This window comes from Halichoerus grypus, chromosome 11 (assembly GCF_964656455.1).
Source record: "Halichoerus grypus chromosome 11, mHalGry1.hap1.1, whole genome shotgun sequence".
NCBI lineage: Eukaryota > Metazoa > Chordata > Mammalia > Carnivora > Phocidae > Halichoerus > Halichoerus grypus.
Window position 1 is genome coordinate 55513892 of NC_135722.1, and position 18888 is coordinate 55532779.

General features: G+C 38.3%; 1 protein-coding gene across 5 annotated transcripts in view; it reads left to right on the top strand.

The window, feature by feature from the left end:
* Window positions 1-18888, top strand: part of ACER3 (alkaline ceramidase 3) — a 159212-nt gene that overhangs the window by 77870 nt on the left and 62454 nt on the right. For 4 of the 5 annotated variants that reach the window (XM_078058577.1, XM_078058573.1, XM_078058574.1 and 1 more), the window contains exon 3: window positions 5088-5140. The exons of the other annotated variant lie outside the window; for it this stretch is intronic. In XM_078058577.1, coding sequence (XP_077914703.1) covers window positions 5088-5140 — 53 coding nt within the window. The remainder of the gene's footprint in view (window positions 1-5087; window positions 5141-18888) is intronic. 5 annotated transcript variants of the gene reach the window in all.

Sequence of the window (18888 nt, forward strand, 5' to 3'; positions counted from 1 at the left end):
TACCTTGACTTTACATCTGCAGGATCCTTCTACATAGAATGGTCTCATTTGTTTAAAAAAAAAATCCTTTTACTTGCTTAACTTCTGTTTATTCTTCAAGCCCGGTCTTATGTGTTACTTCCCCCAGTAGCCCTCTTCTGACTCCCCAGATGAGGTTGTAGTTCCTGTGTTCGGAAATGGCCCCTTTCATATTTTTAATGGCTTAAAGTTCTGAGGACAGGAACCTTATCTCTCTTGTTCACTCATTTATCCCAGAGGAAATGCTTGGAATGTTGTTGAGGGCCCAGTAAATATTTGTTAAAAAGGACTTGGGGTTGTGCAGCAGCAGGAACTCTCATTCATTAGTGGTGGGAATGCAAAATGGTATAGCCACTTTGGAAGACAGTTTGATGGTTTCTTACAAAATTAAGTATACGCTCACCATATGATTCAGCAGTCACACTTATTGGTATTTACCCAAAAGGGTTGAAAGCTTATCTTCACGCAAATACCTGCACACAGGTATTTATAGCAGCTTTATTTACAAGGCTGGGCTTGGAAGCAACTTAGATGTCCTTTAGTAGGTGAGTGGATAGGTAAACTGTTAGACCTTTAGACAATGAAATATTTATTCAGTGCTAAAAAGAAGTGAGGTATCAAACAATGAAAAGACAAGAAGGAACCTTAAATGCCTATTATTAAGTGAAAGAATACCTATTGCTAACTGAAAAAAAGCTATATACTATATGATTCCAAGTATATAATATTGTGCAAAAGGCAAAACTATGAAGACAGTAAAAAGATCAGTGGTTGCCAGGGTTCAGATAGAAAGAGAGATGAAATGGCAAAGCAAAGAGAATTTAGGGTAATGAAACCATTCTCTATAATATAACGGTGAATACATGTCTTTATAAAATTTGTCCATACCCAAGAGTGAACCATAAAATATAAGCTGTGGACTTTGGGTGATAATGATATACCAATGTAGGTGCATCAGTTGTAACAAATGTACCGTTGTGGTAGGGGATCTTGATAGTGAGGGAGGCTGTGCACGTGAGGAGGCAGAGTTTGTATGGAAAATCTTTGTACCTCAATTTTGTTGTGAACCTAAAGCTGCTTTTAAAAAGTCCATTAAAAAATAGACAAGTCTATAATATAGAGCATTCTACAAGAAAAAAAGAGGGGGGCATGCAGCCGTCATTAGGGAAATGCCAATCAGAACCACAGTGAATACCACTTCAGTACATTAGGATGGCTATAATCCGAAAGACAGCCAATAACAAATATTGGGAGGATGTGGAGAAATTCATATATTGCTCATGGGGGTGTAAAATGATGCAGCTGCTTTTGAAAAACACTTTGGCAGTTCTTCAAAATGCTAAACACAGAGTTATCATATGACCCACAAATTCCACTCTTAGGTATGTATACCCAAGAGAAATGAAAACAAGTCTGCACAAAAACTTGCACGTGAATGAGTTCACAGTAGTGTTATTCAGAATAGCAAAAATGTGGAAAAAACCTAAATGTCTATCTTAGCTTGAGCTGCCATAACAGAATACCATAGTCTGGGTGGCTTGAACAACAGACATTTATCTCTCACAGTTCTGGAGGCTGGAAAGTCCAGGATTAAGGTGCTGGCTGATTCGGTTCCTAATGAGATCCTCTTGGCTTGCAGACGGCTGCCTTCTGCTTGTCCTCACATGGCCTCTCCTGATGCATGCAGGCAGATTGAGAGTGAGGTCCTATCTTTTCCTCGTCTTCTCAGGACACTCATCCCATCATGGGGGCCCTACCTTCATAACCTCATCTAAACCTAATTACCTTCTAAAGGCTCCATGCCTAATACTATCACATTTGGGGTTACAGCTTCAACATATAAATTGGTGGGGTGGGGACACAGCATGCAATTTGTAACAAGGTCCATCAACTGGTGAATGGATAAATAAAATGTAGTAAGTTCATAGAATATTCTTCATCCATGCAAGAAATGAATTATTGATATATGCTATAATATGAATGAACCTTGAAAATAATGCTAAGTGAAAGAGACCAGACAGAAAAGACTACATATTGTATGATTCCATTTATAATAAAAGTCCAGAACAGGCAAATCTATAAAGACAGAAAATACATTAGTGGTTGTCTAGGGCTAAGGAGTGGGGAGATTTGAGTAGAAATAGGGAGTGACTACTAATAGATATGAGATTTCTCTTTGGGTTGATGAAACTGTTCTAAAATTAGATAATGATGATGGTTGCGCAGTCTGAACATTTAAGAACAATTGAATTGTGCATCTTAAATTAATTTTATAGTATGTGAATTATATCTCAATAAAGCTGCTAACTTTAGCAAAAACTGATGTTTGCTTTAAAGCGGCAAAATAGAAAACATTGTGTAGAGAAAGGTGATGCTCTTCTATACATTTCTTTGCATTCTAAGTAGATTGTTGAAGTAAGTTGTAGAGATCTCTGAAAATCAGACTTTTACTGCTATATAATAAAGAGTACAAGAGCATATTTGAAAAGGTTTGGACAAAAACAGTTCTTGAGTAAAGCACGATTAAGTGGCCAGTCTACTTTTCAGAATGAATAGTCATCCCACTGCATTTTATTTTTTTTATTTCATAGTATATTATATGACTTTAACTCACAGAGTTTGTGGGCTCCCCCTCCCTTCCATTAATTTACCCACCTTTGCACTTTCTAATTTCTCCTTTGGAAAAAAGACATCAACCATTCTGCTTCCTCATTTCTTTTTCCTTTTTTTTTTTTTAAGGTTTTGTTTATTTATTTGAGAGAGAATGAGCGAGAGAAAGAGAGGGCACGAGAAGGGGCAGAGGGAGAGGGAGAAGCAGACTCCCTGCTTGAACAGGGAGCCCAATGTGGGGCTTGATCCCAGGACCCTGGGATCATGACCTGAGCTGAAGGCAGATGCTTAACCGACTGAGCCACCCACCCCTGCCTCCTTATTTCTTTAGTAAAATGAGTGCAGTAACTGTTTACTTCTGTCATCTCATGTTGAATAGTAAAAAATAATGTGATAATGTATTTAGTGATTTTTTTTAAAAAAAAAGCAAGAGTAATGGGGCACCTGGGTGGTGCAGTTGGTTAAGCCATCAACTTTTGGTTTCTTTTTTTTTTTTTTTTAACTTTTGGTTTCTGCTCAGGTCATGATCTCAGGGTCGTGAGATCGGGCCCTGTCTTGGGCTCTGTGCTCAGCTTGGAGTCTTGAGGTTCTCTCCCTCTTCCTCTGACCCTTCTGCTTGTGCTCTCTCTTTCAAATAAGTAAATAAATCTTAAAAAAAAAAAAAAAAAAAAGCTAGAGTAACAAGGGACACTTGGGTGGCTCAGTCGGTTAAGCATCCAACTCTTGGTTCTGGCTTAGGTCATGATCTTAGGGTCATGGGATCAAGCCCTGTCCCGGACTCCATGCTCACCTTGGCGTCTGCTTGAGATTCTCTCCCTTTTCTTCCTCCTCTGCCCCTCCCCCCACTCGTGTTGCACATGCGTGCTCAAATAAAAAAATAAATAAATCTTTTTTTAAAAAGTAAGAGTAACAAATTTTTGAAATTTTTCTCAAGTGGCTTTGTACAAATTATTTAGTGACACCTCCATTTACCATGTTTGTTAGGCCAACTCTTATACATCCTTAAGGCTAACGCCCCTGGTTTCTTTTCTCTTCCTTCATAAGTGCCCTCTACTGTTCTCCTATGGTACTCTGTATATCTCTTTATCATATCTCTACCTACTGGCATCTTATCTGCCTGTCTCTTCCGTTAGACTATATGCTTTATTAAGGCCAATGATTAGATCTTATCTTTGTAACTGTAACTGAATTTGGCAAATAGGAGGTGCTCAGTAAATGCTTGTTGAATTGAACTTAATGTAGAAGCCTTTTTGTCAGGTGTAATAGGGACTGATAATTTGGTCAGCTAATTTTTAAAAATTCAAAACAGAATTATTGTAAAATTATGTATATACCTACCTTAAATTTTTTTTTAATTAAAACATAGTTAAATAATCTTTGACAGTTATTTGATATATGGCATGGCTTTGGGATCCTAATTATAGTTCTACTTAGCTTTTCTCGCATTAAAAAACAAAAATTTTTAAAAACCCTAAAATGAAAATAGTTTATTTAAAATAGAGGCACTTGGGAAGAACTTTGAGACCTAAATATGGAATCTCTAGATTTTTACTATTTTTCTCAACCTAACAGGTATCTTACCCACACTTAATTCAACAGCAATTTTTATTAGCAACTCTCTTTTATTGAGTCTGTTTTAAGCATTTTAAATAGTTTTTGTAGAAACAGCAGCTCACTTTTTGCAATCATATTTCTGATAACTTAATACAGTGGCATTAACAGGTTTGGGAACAAATATAACTGTCTGGCTCTTAGTAAGTATACAATTCAGCTATTTGGATAAATGTGCAAGGAAGTACTAGAGTAGCTAACTAGCTGTAAGCATTATCCTGTAATGTTTAAGCTGTAAAGCTTATCCTGAGAGGCAGTCTCTCCTTTGCTGCCCTGTCCACCACTCCCTTGCGGTGTAGTCAATAAACTTCTGTCTCCTTTAAAAAAAAAAAAAAAAAGCTTATTCTGAGTATCAGGTAGTATATTTTACAGAAGGAATGGAGACTATTGATTAATCCAGTAAGTCCACTTAGTGGAAGGAATTTATGAGAATTTATACTGTACTTGGGGTTTTTTTTTTTTTTTTTAAGATTTTATTTATTTATTTGAGAGAGAGAGAATGAGAGAGAGCACATGAGAGGGGGGAGGGTCAGAGGGAGAAGCAGACTCCCTGCTGAGCAGGGAGCCCGATGCGGGACTCGATCCAGGGACTCCAGGATCATGACCTGAGCCGAAGGCAGTCGCTTAACCAACTGAGCCACCCAGGTGCCCGGGGTTTTTTTTCTATACCAAAATTTCATCAATTATAGAACTTATGCAGAGTCTGCTGTATCCTGCCATAGATTTCATAAACTTTGTTCTTAAAATTCAGTGCTTTGCATTGTCTTATTATCTTCTCACGTCACTCTGGCCAGCCCCAAAGAATTTCATGCTAATCGTCTTTTTTTATTTGTTTGTTTTAATTTCAGTGGTAGGAATGGGATCCTGGTGCTTCCACATGACTCTGAAATATGAAATGCAGGTCAGTAATAACAAAATTAACTAAATGCTTCCTTCTCTTCACCCAGAGACACTTCAGATTTGAGGGAAGAGTACATTACTAGAGGGTGCTATTGATATAAGAGACCAAAGGGAAAAAAAGAGATTACAAATCTCTGGAGATTGTAATTTAGGCCAGAGGATTCAAACTGACTAGGTGGAATAAAGAGGCGAGCAAATAAGTTAGCTGTCCATAGAGAAAACAAGTGACAGCACTGTAGCTTTTGTCCTCCTCTGTGCAGACATGCATAATGTTAGAGCAGGATTAGAGAGTACAGACCCCTGGAGACATTTTAAAAAGACAGTTCACTAAGATAATGTATTCTTCGATGCCTGTATTTCCTCATGTCTCTTTTATGGCATGCATTTGAATGGATGATTCCTCTAGCTAGCAAAATTTTAGAGCTATGCAAGGATTTTTATTTACTGTCCTTACTCTAGGAGGCCATATATCTAGTCCTCAGTCTTTTGACCTCTTTATTTCCAATTGCTAACCCAGAAACTCATGGAACAGCACTGTCCAGTAGAAATATCATATGAGTATGTATGTAATTTAAAAAATTTTGGTAGCCACATTAAGAAAGGCCATGTTAAAAAGAAATAGGTAAAATCCATTATAATAATATATTTTATTTAACCCAATATATTCAAATATTATTTCAACATGTAATCAGTATAAAAATTTATTAATGAAATGTTTCATGTCTTGAAATAAGGTGTATATCTCAATTTAGATTAGGTTTATTTCAAGTGCTCAGTAGCCATATAAGACTAGTGGCTGCTAATTGGACAGTGCTATTCCAGAAGGATCTGTGAATTATTAATTACAGCTATTTAAATGTATAAGAATTAATTCTTAGGATTGATTCTGATATTCAACACATATTTATAATAAATAATAAAAGACTAGAGAACTGTTTAAGATTGAAGGAGACCACAAAGACATGACAACTAAATACAATGTATGATTCTGGACTGGATGGTTGTGTGTGTGTGTATGCTTACATTTATGATATTATTGGGACACTTAGAAAACTTAAATGAGGTCTGAGGATTATATGGTAAATCAATGTTAATATCCTGACTTTGTTGGTAGTATTGTGGATACATAGGTGAATATCTTTTTATTTTATAGATTTAATTCACATGCCATAAAATTAACCATTTTAAAGTATGTAAGTTAGTTGTTTTAAGTACACTTACAAAATTGTGAAGCCATCACCATTATCTAATTACAGAACATTTTCATCACCCCAAAGAGAAACTTCATGCCCATTAACTGTCTCTCCTCATTACTCCCTCCACCTCGCCTCTGACAAGCACTAATCTACTCTCTGTCTCTGTGGATTTGCCTATTCTGGACATTTCATAGCAATGGATCCTACAGTGTGTGACCTTTTATGTCTGGCTTCTTTGACTTAGGCTGAATAATATTCCATTACATAGATATACCACATTTTGTTTATTCATTTATCAATTAATGGACTTTGGGTTGCTTCCACTCTTTGGCCTTTATGCACAATGCTTCTATGAACATTAGTGTGCAAGTTTTTGTGTGGATATATATTTATTAGAAGTAGAATTGCTAGGTCACCTGGTGATTCTCCATTTAACCTTTTTTTAAAAATTTTTTTTAATTTTATTTTTTTGCCTTTAACCTTTTGAGGAGCTACCAGACTGGTTTTCAAAGTGGTGGTACCATTTTACAGTCCCACCATCAATTTTCTCTATATCCTTACCAGTACTGGTGATTGTCCTTCCTTTTGATTATAGCCATCTTGCTGGATGTGAAGTGATATCTCATTGTGGTTTTGATTTGCATTTCCCTAGTGACCAGGGATGTTGAACATCTTTCATGTGCTTATTGCCCATTTGTATATCTTCGTAGGAGAAATGTCTGTTCAGATCCTTCTCCCATTCTTAAATTGTGTTATTTGCCTTTTTATCATTGAGTTATAAGAGTACCTTATGTATTTTGGGTACTAGACCCTTACTGAATACATAGTTTACAATTTTCTTCCATTCTGTGGGTTGTGTTTTCATTTTTTTAATAACATCCTTTGAATTTTCGGATCAGCTTATCAATTTCTGCAAAAATTATCTGGGATTTTGAAAGGGATTCCATTGAATCCACAGATCACTTTGGAGAGTATTGCTTTCTTTATTTTTTTCTTTGTATTCACTTCTATTTTGCATATGATCTACAATAAACATTATTTTGGTAATAAAATATTTAAAAACTTAAGTTAGATGATTTTATGCTAATTTATAACCTTATGAAGAGTATTGCTATCTTTAATATTGTCTTCCAATCCATGAACATAGGATGTCTTCCCATTTATTTAAGTCTCTTATTTCTTTCAATGATGTTTTATAGTTTGTGTGCAAATCTTGACTTCTTTTGTTAAATGTATTCATAAGTATTATAGTTTTGATGGTATTGTAAATTGAATTTTCTTAATTTCGTTTTTTTGATTTCTCAAGCCTAATTTATAGAAATAACAATGATTTTTGCATATTGTTATTGTATCCTGCAACATTGCTGAGCTTGTTTTTTCACCTGTAGTAGTTTGTGTGTGCATATGTGGATTTGTTAGGGCTTTCTGTGTACACAATCATGTCATATGCAAATAGGGATCGTTTTATGTCTTCCTTATCAATTGGATGCCTTCTACTTGTTTTTCTTGCCTAGTTGCCCTGAATAGAACTTCCAGTACACTGCTGCATAGAAGTGGAGAGAGCAGATAACCTTGTTTTGTTCCTGATCTTAGGAAAAGAGCTTTTAGTTTTTTACCATTAATTATAGAATTTGCTGGAGTTTTGTGTGGATGCCCTTTTTAAATCTGAGGAAGTTCCCTTCTATTCCTAGTTTGCTGAGTGTTTTTATCATGAAAAGATGTTGGAATTTTCAGATTTTTTTTTTTCTGAATCTCTTGAAATGACCATGTGGTTTTTCTCCTTTATTGTATTAGTATGGTCTAGTACATTGGTTCCCATATGTTGAATCAACCTTGCATTCCTGTGATAAATTCCATTTGGTCAAGGCATATAATCCAAATGAATATCTTTGTAGGAAACATGCACTAGAGTACTTGGGAATAATGGAACTTCATGTCAGCAATTTACTCAAACGGTTCAGAGATAAAAAAAGTTTTTTGTATTGTCCTTCAAACTTTTCTGTACCTTGAAGTTGTTTCAGTTATTTTTTTAATTAAAAAAATATGCATCTTCTTTGACTCCAGTAATTGCGCTCCTAGGAATACTTCCTAAAAAAGTAATCAGAGACAGGGAAAAGATGTTTTATAAGTATGTTACACATGTGAGAGTGTTACACGTGATAAAGATTTTTAAATGATCTAAATGTTTAACAAAAGGGAGATTGTTAACATATACTGTGATATATCTATGTGTTGAAATGTACTGTTGCCATTTAAAATAATATTTTGAGGGGCGCCTGGCAGGCTCAGTCAGTAGAACATGTGACTCTTGATCTCAGGGTCGTGAATTCGAGCCCCACATTGGGCTTACTTTAAAACATACAATAAAATAAAGGAAACATGATCTCTGGTTGAGTACCTTTAAAAAATAAATAAATAAAATAATATTTTGAAGACTATTGAAATGGGAAAATGTTAGACAAAACTTTATGTAATGTGATATCAATTTTATAAACAATAAAAAAAAGACTGGAAGGAAATACATTTTGCCTCACTTCTTTTCCTTTGTTACAAAGTTTGTAATCTGTGGCTCAAAATGATAATAACCCCCACCCACCCATAAAATATCCTTAAAGTCCTTGCCCCTTGCTTTCTGAGCAATATTCAACTCTGATCAAGCTCAATTATCTGTGTATCCTGTGCCTGAACTGAGTAGCTAAATATTGCTCATAGAAATTATATCCCTTTGTTAAATGATCTCACTTTTAAATTATTGAACAAAAATCTCGAATAACCACTCAGTGCCATAAGACAGTACTGTTACATTTCCCTGACAGTTTCAATTTCCATTCTCCAGAACTATTATTTCACACTTGCTGCTCTTTTTAGATTTCTTTTTATATCTTTTTTGCCTCATATCCCCTTCTCCTCAGTGATATCTTCAATATTTCACTAAGAATATAGAAGAAGTTAGTAAGAAACTGCCTCATCTTTTTACCACTATCATCTTCCTCCTATTATTGTGGAAGAAATGTCCCAATTCCTCTCAAAGACTCAAGCCTACAGTTACATACTCCAGCGCAGTCACTTGCTCCACCAGTCTTTAGAAAGTCACTATACTCATTCACTGCTATCAGCTTACACACATACTCAAATAACTCCCCTCCTTTAAAAATTACTTCTCCCTGACCCTGTGTCCAGCTATTGAATCATTTTTTGGTTCCCTTTCATATCAAAACCACTTGAATGTCTCTGCTCTGTCTATGCTTACCTCCCTCTCTTTTCCTCCCGTTCCAGTTAGGTATCCCTTCCCTTCATTTCATAGAAACTGCTATTGTCAAGGTCACCAGTCACCTTCATCTTGCTAAATCCAGTAAATACATTTCTATCTTATTATTTGACCTCTCAGTAGCATTCCACACAATATTTGCTTTTTTCTTTGTGGAACACTTGTTTGGGCTTCCCACTTTTCCTTTATATAAAAGGAAATTCCCTCAGCCTTCTTCCTTACCTCACTGGACACTCTGTGTGTGTGTGTGTGTGTGTGTGTGTGTGTAGTTTTATGGTTTTATTAAAACAAATATGATATGCACATAAGCTATCTATTCATTGTCTTCGCTGTGCAGCCTGGCATTGGGATTGGTGACTCTGATGGCCAGCTGGGCTGCTCTTTCCACAATGGCTTTGTGGTTCTTAGAGGAGACATTGTGAGCAATCTCTGCACAGTAAGATTTGTTGCATGTCAGCACTTCAAGCTTCTTTTTTGTTTTTTAAGATTTTATTTATTTGAGAGAGAGAGAGAGTACGCGTGCACACGTGTACACAAGTGGGGGAGGGGCAGAGGGAAAAGGAGAGAAGCAAGACTCCCTGCTGAGTGCAAAGTTGGCTGAGGGATCTCGACCCTGAGATCATAACCTGAGCTGAAACCAAGAGTCAGATGTTTAACCAACTGAGCCACCCAGGCTCCCCAGCACTTAAAGCTTCTTGATGTTGTGGACTAGGAACTTCAGGAAGCCACTGGGCAGCTTTGTTTTCTTGTTGTTCCTGTAACCAATGTTGGGCATCAAGATCTGGCCCTTGAATCTTCCGTGTACCCTATTGTCAATACCTGTGGGTTTCCACCAGTTGCACTTAATTTTCATGTATCAGTCTGAATTATGCCAGATGAACTTCTTGGTCCATTAAAAAGTTAATGATCTTGGGCTTTACCAGGGGTCTGAGGGCAGCCATGATGCAGAGTAGGAGATGGCTGCCACCTCTGCAGGCAGTGCTGAGGAAGAGGGGGCCCTGGCCACTCTTTTAGTCCTGGGCTACCTTCTCTATATTCTCTCCTAGGTGATCTCATATAATATCATGATTATTATATTTATGCTGATGATTTCAAAACATCCGTCTTCAGTTCTAACCTCATCTTTGAGCTCTAGATTTGTATAATCAACTATATGTTTGACATACCACTTCAGTGTCTAGTAGAAATCTCAACCTTTAATATGGGCAATATGTAATTCTTTATTTCTTTTTCCATACCAGTTCCTCGCCTAGTAGCCACTGTGATGCCATCATCCACCCAATTGCTGAAGCTAAAAACCTAGAATCATCCTTATTTCTTTTTTCTCCTCATTCCTCACATCACATCTGTTAGCCATTCTTCTGGTTTTATTTTAAAAATATAACTGGAAAATGTGTTCTGTTTTCACATTGCCTACCCTTGTGTAAGCCATCACCGTCTCATTTCCTGGCTACTGTAATAGTCATCCATTGCCCCTGCAGCCATCCAAGATAGTCTTTTAAATTTTAAATCAGATCGTATTGTTCTTCTGCTGAAAACTCTCCCAAGACATCCATTTGCACTTAAAGTGAAATTTAAATTCTTTACTATGGCCTACTTGATCTGGCCTTGGTCTAGTTCTACAACTTCAGTTTTTACTCTTCCTCTGCATTGTTTACTACACTTCAGTCACACTGGCCTGGTCTCCCCCAACTAGAATGTAAACTTCTTGAGAGCAGAGATCCCACCTGTCTTAAATACCACTGTACTTTAGCATATAGACTAGCGCTGGCACATGGCATCTGCCCAATAAATATGTAAATGGAAGGGAGGAAGGGCGTAAGGAGGGAAGGAAGGGCGTAAGGAGGGAAGGAAGGACATTTAATTAAACACATGAGTAAATAACTAAAGAGGTGCATTAAAGTATTAAATAGTAGATATCCCTGGATTGTGGGATTACAGGGAATTATATTTCTTTCTCTCTTGCATTTCTATGTTTTTCAGATTTTCTGTAATAAACATGAAATACTTTTTTTTTTTTAAGATTTTATTTATTTATTTGACAGAGAGATAGAGAGCACAAGTAGGCAGAGGGAGAGGGAGAAGCAGGCTCTCCACTGAGCAGGGAGCCAGATGTGGGGCTCAATCCCGGGACCCCAGGATCATGACCTGAGCCGAAGGCAGCCGCTTAACCGACTGAGCCACCCAGGTGCCCCTGAAATACTTTTGTAATAAGGAAAATACAAGTTTATGCTTGCTTTAAAAGAAAAGAGACTTTAAAAGAGTCCAAACGTGTTCTGGAGGAGTAGTAATGATAATAAGCCAATCTGAATACCCTTCATCCTAAAGCAGACTACCTTCTGTTCTTCGGGGGGTGGGTATTTAATTCAGTTTTGAGTTTTATTTATGTGGCAGATTATTGTATTTTCCAAAGATGTTAACACCAATATATCTCATCCCACCTGCTTTTCTTACAATGTGACACTGACTCTCCTCAAGAGGTGGGATCTTTGTTCCTTGCCCTTGAATCTGGGCAAGACTGTTACTGTGGTGGACATGAAGCTATATGACTTCAAGGAGTGAGTCACAAAAGGCAATAGAGCTTCTTCCTTATCCTTAGTCCTGGGATGCTTACCCTTGGAAGCCAGTCAGCCATGTGGAAAGGCCATGTATAGATGTTCCTACCACAACCTCACCTGAGGTCCCTAGGCTGCAGCTGCATCAACTGCCCAGAACTTGAGTGTGTGACTCTTCAGATGATTCCAGCCCCAGGCTTTGAGCTGTCCCAGCTGACCCTGAGTGAAGGAGAGATGAACTGCTCCCTCTCAGTTCTGCTCAAAATGCGTGTTAATCAGCAAAATATATATTGGTATTTTAAGCCACTGAGTTTTAAGGTGGTTTGCTACACAGTAACAGAGAACCAGAACAATATACAAAACATATCTACTCCAGTTCTATGCATATGGCTACCTCTGACATTCCCTTAAACACATATTTTCTAAGACTTAGGTAAGTTTTTAAATTTCTAGGATCATTCCTGTTGTCCATCATGTAATTCCTAAAACAGTAACCCTGGAAGGTAGTGTGTGTCTGTCACATATATAAAGAAGCAACTGCATGAGTGTGCTGAGACAAGGATAGACTAAGTATCTGAGTTCAGGAGGGGATAGGCTCCCCTACTGCGTGCTGAATAGATCATGACAATATTTCAGTTCTGAGGACTGACCTGGTTTATGTTCAAATGAGAAACACCAGAATGGTGAAAGAACTAAAACTCTAGTCACGATGATTGAGGGGAAGGAACTGGGAATATTTCGCCTGAAGAAGAGAAGACATGCCGCTCACTCAGCTGTACATACCAGACTCTCTCAGTTCTATGCATTTTTCATGTCTGGCCCTATTGCACTTCCCTCTCTCCCTTGGACAATTTCTGTTCATCCTTTAAAGTCTTAGCCAAAGCGGCAGCTCCTCTAGGAGGCCTTCCATGGCCCCGGGGTTGGATATGTACCCCTCATATGTTCTTCTACAACCCTCTGTGCTTCTCTGTTACTGCCCTTATCTTTTGTTTTATAAATATATTTATATCTTTCTTCTGTATCAGAATGTGAGTTACCTAAGAGCAGGGACTCTCTCTGGTTGACCTTGGTGTATCCCATACTTTTAGGGCACATAGCACTACATAAATGTTTTATGAATCAGTGTTTGAAGGGTTGACATGTGAAAAAGATTCAATTTATTCTTTGTGGTCCTAGTGGCATTAAAAGTACAGAGACATCTTGCTCAACATCAGAAAGAATTTTCTGAGCTAGTAGATGGTAAGAGCTTCCTTCAGAGATCTTGAGTCCCCTGTCCTTGGAGGTGCCCACGCACCTGGACAAATACTTTCATTAGTTCAAAAATTGGTACCTGGGCAACAGGTCTGCATAGGTAAAAATGATATAGTCCTTTCCTCAAGGAATCTGTGGTCTCGAGTGAATCTACCTGGAGTGAAGGTAATACGGTAGTGAATGCAGTGGTAAAGGGACCTACAGTATCCTATGGAAATGGAAAGAGAAATTATTTAAGGAAGGGAGGTGAGAAAAGGGGTTTCACACAGGTGACTCAGATACATGTTTGAGTTGCATCTTCAAAGATGAATAGGAATTTGCCAGGCCAACTCAAACCTACAGAGTTGAGAGGATGTCTGGCATCTCAGGGCACTGCAAGTAGTACTTTGTAGTTGTAGCCATGGATGGAATGGGAATATGTGGTGATGATGGGGACAGTTCTAACAGTGATAATAGCTAACATTTGTTACATTATTGAGTACCTGCTCTGAGTAGGCATTGAACTAAATTGTAAGAGATATGGTTTGGGAAGCTAACCAGAGGCCAGATCTAAGCCTTTTGGACTTTATCCCCTGTAAGCCATTAATAGATTTGGAGCAGAAGTGGGACACACTTTGATTTGTATATAAACTTAATTGTTGGTAAGATTGTTACCAAAATAACACAGCATTTCAATAGACCAGATGGCCTTTGATCCTGAGGTCTTTGATTGTGTGCTTTATCATTACTGTAATACTACTCTATCAGCTTTGGGGACAAATTATACAGATGCCTTATTTCTTGCCTCTTTGGGTTCTACAAAGTTGTGGTTTTATGTGCTTGCCCATCTGGATAGAAATAATATATGACCCAATTTCCCAATGATTTAGGAGGGAAGAATCCTCAGTATTGAAGGACTTTCTAAAACAGCTTCCCCGAGTCGTTGAGCGTCTGCCTTTGGCTCAGGTCATGATCCCAAGGTCCTGAGATCCAGCCCCGCATCGGGTTCCCTGCTCCGCAGGAGGCCTGCTTCTCCATCTCCCACTCCCCCTGCTTGTGTTCCCTCTCTCACTGTGTCTCTCTGTGTCAAAAAATAAATAAAATCTTTAGAAAAAAAAAACTTCCCCATCTCTCTAATTTAAACATAAAATGGTTGTGAATATTCCTTGAAGGCTTCTTGTCTCCTTTCAGGATAAAGTTGTCTCAGCTATGTTAATCCATTATTTTTTATGCACAGTCACTGAAGCAAAGTACGAAATGACAGTGCTGCCACTTACTAGACCCTGGTGGTCAGTGAACCATTTCACCAACCTGAACTTAGCTGATTGTAGCTGTAAAGAAATTGGAGGCCCATTCTTTACTTCTGCCTAAACTGAGCACAAGCAGATATTGACATTCTGTCTTAAGAATGATTTGGAGCTGGGGCGCCTGGGTGGCTCAGTCGTTAAGCGTCTGCCTTTGGCTCAGGTCATGATCCCGGGGTCCTGGGATCGAGCCCTGCATCGGGCTCCCTGCTCGGTGGGAGGCCTGCTTCTCCCTCTCCCACTCCCCCTGCTTGTGTTCCCTCTCTCGCTGCATCTCTCTCTGTCAAATAAATAAATAAAATCTTTAAGAAAAAAAAAAAGAATGATTTGGAGCTTAGATGGTATTTTCTTCAGATTTGTTATTGCTAGGTGGCTGCTTGGACTCCAGTTCCGATTCTGCTACCACTTTGCTGGCTGTTTGAGCATAGATATGCCACTTAATCTTGCTGAGCTTTTGTTTCCTCATCTATTCTAATGGATTTAATAATACCTATAGGAGTATTGTGAGGATCAATTGATTGGCATCATAGGATGCCAATGGATGACACATTGAAAGTGTCATCATAGGATCTGGTAAATAAGTGTTTAATAAGTATGAGTTTCCTTCCTTTTTCTTTAGCCAGTTAGAATGTCTGAAACCACCATTATTAATTGTTAGTGATTCATTCCTTTGAATACTATTATCTGTGCCTCTGTGAAGGGTAATATTTTAAGCTATTACTCCTTTCTCATGATTAATGTGTCACATCCTTTTGGCAGCTAGCCAAGAGCAATGCATTTGGGAATGGGTTTGAGGCAAATATTAGAGAAGGAATAGAGACACTAGGAGTGGACTTCAAGTAAGGGGTGAAAGGTGCCAAAGAACAATTTAGAATCATAGAACTTTAATATTAGAAGAGATTTTTATTTTTTTAAAGATTTTATTTATTTATTAGAGAGAGAGTACAAACTTGGGGAAGAGGGAGAAGTAGGCTCCCCGCTGAGCAGGGGCAGGGAGCACAACATGGGGCTGGATCCCAGGACCCCAGGATCATGACCTGAGCCAAAGGCAGACACTTAACTGACTGAGCCGCCCAGGTGCCCCTAGAAGGGATTTTTAAAATGTAGTCCAATCTACAAATTTTATAAATGGAAAAACAGCCTAAGAGAGGTGAAGTAAATTTACTAAAAGTTACACAGAAAGTTAGAGACAAGATGAGGACCTACATTTTGTTTTATTATTTGTGTTTCCTTTACCTATCTTAGGACATTGTCTTGCATTGCTGGTGGTTGGAGTGTAAAAGCTTCAAGTTTTTAGGAGACTTCTCCCAGATTTTATCTATTCACTCATTCAACTCATTCTTTTTTGCTTTCACTAACTGACATATATACAGTTATTGATAATCCTGGGGTGGGTAAAGTTAAAGGCAATTTTTAAATTTCTTCAGCCATGTGGAATTTTTCTTTGTGTTCTTCTGCTTTTTCTAAGTATTCTCTACTGAGCATATGTTTGTTATTAGAAAAAAGAAGTAGATGCTAGTAAAAAAAATGTATTCATCCTTTTCTCATAAGTAAAAATAAATATATTTATCCTAGAAAATAAAACCAAAGAAAAATGTGTGTTCACCTATAATTTTCTTTATAATACAAAAACAAAAATTGCTTAAGTGCTAGGTAATTAATGTAAGCTAATTCAGACTTTATAATGTAAACAACAGATATTCTGGTTATAAATATTACCCTTCTTTCTCCTTTGCTCCCTATCTCAATGAATGGAACCACCTTACACTGAAAGCCCAAGCCAAAAACCTGTGATTCATCTTTAATTTCTCCTGCTTTCTCGCTTCTGAAAACACTGAAAGCTCAAATACATCTAGCTCTAGCAATCTGTACAACCACGACCTTAATCCATTATCTCCAATCCAGATTTCTGTAACTGTTTCCTAATTGGTGTCCCTACCTCCCCTATCCATTTGTCACACGGGAACAGAAATACTGTCCCTACAAACAAAACTAATTGTTTTCATTCTTTGAGCATTGTTTGCTAGGCTTTGTGCAAGTGTTAGAGATGAGACATGTAAAATGCAGTCTCTGCCCTCCAGAATGCATGCCACTTTTTTTTTTCAGATTTTATTTATTTATTTGAGAGAGAGAGACAGAGATAGTGAGAGAGAGCACAAGTGGGGAGGAGAGGGAGGAGAGCGAGAAGCAGGCTCCCCGCAGAGCAAAGAGCCCCATGCGGGACTCGATCCTAGGACCCCGGGATCATGACCTGAGCCGAAGGCAGACGCTTAACCAACTGAGCCACCCAGGCATGCCACTTTTTAAACATCTTTAATATTTCCCCTAGGTCAGGCTCATGAATTTGCACCACAGGCTGCGATCTGGCCCCTGCCTTCCTCTCTAGACTCCTCTTCAGTCACACACCCCACCCCCACCCTGGAACTCTGCTCTTTTACCAGTCATAATTTTGCTACTTACGGTTTTGAAATAAGACTTCTTTATTTGTATCTCCCAGATTTTAAAATCCATGCCCTTTTAACATATGCTCAGTTCAATTTAGTTTCTCTAAACAAACAAGCAGCCAACACCCAGAGTCCAGACTTTTCTTCTGAGCTACAGATTTGTATTTCTAGTTGCCTGATTGACATTTCCACTTGGCTGTCTCACAAGGTACCTCAAATTCAACATGTTGAAATTGTTCTTGTAATTTTCTCTGTTTTCACAATCTCTGTAAACTGTACTGTCATCAACTGTAGTATTTAGGCAACAAACCTGGGAGTTATCCTTAGGAGTTTCTTCTCCCTCACCTTTGTATCAATCAATCACAAATCCCTGTTTAATTTACTTCCTGAATGTTTCTCAAGTCTAGTCACTTATATCTATTCCCAGTTCTGTGACCTTAATCCAAGTAGCAACTTTCCTTGGCCTGGACTGCTGTAACCTCCTAGGTAGCCCTCCCACAACTATGCTCTTTCCCTGCAGAACACTCCACACGCACCTGATCTGGCACCATATGTTCATTATTGTATTAGTCAGCTGGGGTTGCCATACAAAAATACTGTAGATTAGGTGGCTTAAACAATAGACATATATTTTTTCATAGGTCTGGAGGCTTGAAGTCTGAGATCAGGGTCCCAGCGTGGTTGGGTCTGGTGAGAGCTGTCTTCCTGGTTTACAGGTAGCCACTCCTTTTGTGTGTGTGTGTGTGTGTGTGTGTGTGTGTGTGTGTGTTAAATGACCTTTGTTTGTTTTAATTTCAGTATAGTTAACATACATGTTATATTAGTTTCAGGTATACAATATGGTAATTCAGTAGTTCCATATATTCATTCATCCTCCCACCCACCTCCCCTCTGGTAACAATTTGTTCTCTATAGTGAAGAGTCTGTTTTTTTTTTGTTTTGTTTTTTGTGGTTTTTTTTAGATTTTTTTTTTTTTTTTTTTGTGAGAGAGACAATGAGCGACAGAGAGCATGAGAGGGAGGAGGGTCAGAGGGAGAAGCAGACTCCCTGCTGAGCAGGGAGCCTGATGTGGGACTCGATCCCGGGACTCCAGGATCATGACCTGAGCCGAAGGCAGTCGCTTAACCAACTGAGCCACCCAGGCGCCCCAAGAGTCTGTTTTTTGATTTGTTTCTCTTTTATTTTTTTTCCCGTTGTTTTCTGCTTTCTTAAATTCAACATTTGAGTGAAATCATGGTATTTGTCTTTCTCTGACTGGGTTCTTCCAAGCTCTCTGGTATCTCTTCTTATGAGGGCATTAATCCCATCATGAGGGCCCCTACCCTCATGACCTCATCTAATCCTAATTACCTCCCAAAGGCCACATCTTCAAATACCACTGGATTGGGGATTAGGGTTTCAACATGTGAATTTGGGTGGAACACAAACATTCAGTCCATTATAACTATATTTTCTTATTTTTTGTATTCTTGATGCTCTGGCATCTGGAGCCTCACTGACTAGGGAGAGACTGTCCCTTCCAGGGGTGGCCATTTCTTAGATGCAGCAAATAACTCACCCTGGACGGCACCTTTCATATTCAGACTAACCAATCCAGAGCCCGTACTTTAAACTACCTTCTTTTTCTGACTCTTACACTCCAGGAGACAGTATTCTTCTGCTCTGATCACCCCAGGGCCAGGTACTAGACAACTAAAGATAGCCCCTAGACCCTAGAGCCTGCTGAAATTATTCGAATTAGCCAATGCTAAG